General features: G+C 39.6%; 1 protein-coding gene across 2 annotated transcripts in view; it reads left to right on the top strand.

The window, feature by feature from the left end:
- Positions 1-1,302, top strand: part of SUDS3 (SDS3 homolog, SIN3A corepressor complex component) — a 100,921-nt gene that overhangs the window by 8,201 nt on the left and 91,418 nt on the right. For both annotated transcript variants that reach the window (XM_005863778.2, XM_014537692.1), the window contains exon 5: positions 698-854. In XM_005863778.2, the coding sequence (XP_005863840.1) occupies positions 698-854 (157 nt within the window). The remainder of the gene's footprint in view (positions 1-697; positions 855-1,302) is intronic.

Below are 1,302 nucleotides of genomic sequence, written 5' to 3'. Positions count from 1 at the left end.
CAGATTTGGGGTGTGAGTTTATCAGAGCCACACATGAGTGTGAGAAGGTCATGGTTTATCAGAGCCACATTGGAAACCATTTTCGTACTCAAGTCAGTGCAGCCTGAAGGATCACATGATCCATAGCCACTGCCCACCATAAGCCCCCTGGTGAGATTTAGAAAACGGATGTTTATGCAGTTTTTATTTAGTATAATTTCAGTGTTTAGTACCTTGGGATTCAGACACCTAGTAAATGGTCTACTCTAGTTGATCTTTATCTTACTGTAAATATCAAAACATACAGTAACTCCTGCTATCTTGACTCAGTTTATTTTGAATGTAGATATTTCATCTGGAATGTACTGTTTTCCTTTGAAATTCTGTTCTTAAAGCGTTTATTTATTTTCATTGAGGGATTAATGTTCTATTTTAACACACACCATAAAATGTAAGATGTAGAAGAGAGGAAATACCTGAGTAGCAAGTGGTGTATACTCATGAAAACAAGCAGAAGTTGGTTTAAGTTTACCCATTCATTGGAAAACTGGCTCCCAGAGACCTCCATTACTGCAGGTGTATGTGTGTGAGAGTCCAAATATTTCTCCTCTTTCTAGTAAAGGTATTTTCTTTGCTCTTGAAGTTTTTGCCAGACTTCAAGGTGGAGCCCTGGCTGCCAGAGCTATGTACCCCTATTCTGTGTTTCTCTTTTGCTCAGACTGAACAAGTGGAAAGAAATTACATTAAAGAAAAGAAGGCAGCAGTAAAAGAATTTGAAGATAAAAAGGTTGAACTGAAAGACAACCTGATTGCTGAGCTAGAAGAAAAGAAGAAGATGATTGAAAATGAAAAGCTAACCATGGAACTGACTGGAGGTATGAAAGCACCAGCAGGGTTTTAGGAGCCCTGAGGCAGAGCCTGGGGTGGATGGCGGAGGTATTCCAGTTAACTCCTTCTGTCTGGTGTCTCAGTTCCTCATCAGAGCAGAGCAAGCTTAAAGGAGAGTGGGCTTTGACATGACAGGTCAGATTTCTAATTTCGTCTTTATTGGCTGTGTGACTTTAGTCAAGCCGCTTAACTTCTCTGAGCCTATTCCCCCCCAACCCCCGTAAATGGGGCTCATTATACCCTATCTCTCACGATTATGGCTAGTACAGTGCCATAAACATAAATGTTCAGTGAACTGCAGCCTCTACTTTATTTAATTAATTAATTTTTAATTTTATTTATTTACTTTTAAATAAATCTTTATTGTTCAGATTATTACAGGTGTTCCTCTTTTTTCTCCCCATAGCTACCCTCCACCCGGTTCCCACCCAACCC

The sequence above is a fragment of the Myotis brandtii genome, unplaced genomic scaffold (assembly GCF_000412655.1).
Source record: "Myotis brandtii unplaced genomic scaffold, ASM41265v1 scaffold181, whole genome shotgun sequence".
In the NCBI taxonomy this organism is placed as follows: Eukaryota; Metazoa; Chordata; class Mammalia; order Chiroptera; family Vespertilionidae; genus Myotis; species Myotis brandtii.
This window is presented reverse-complemented; position numbering and strand designations above follow the sequence as displayed.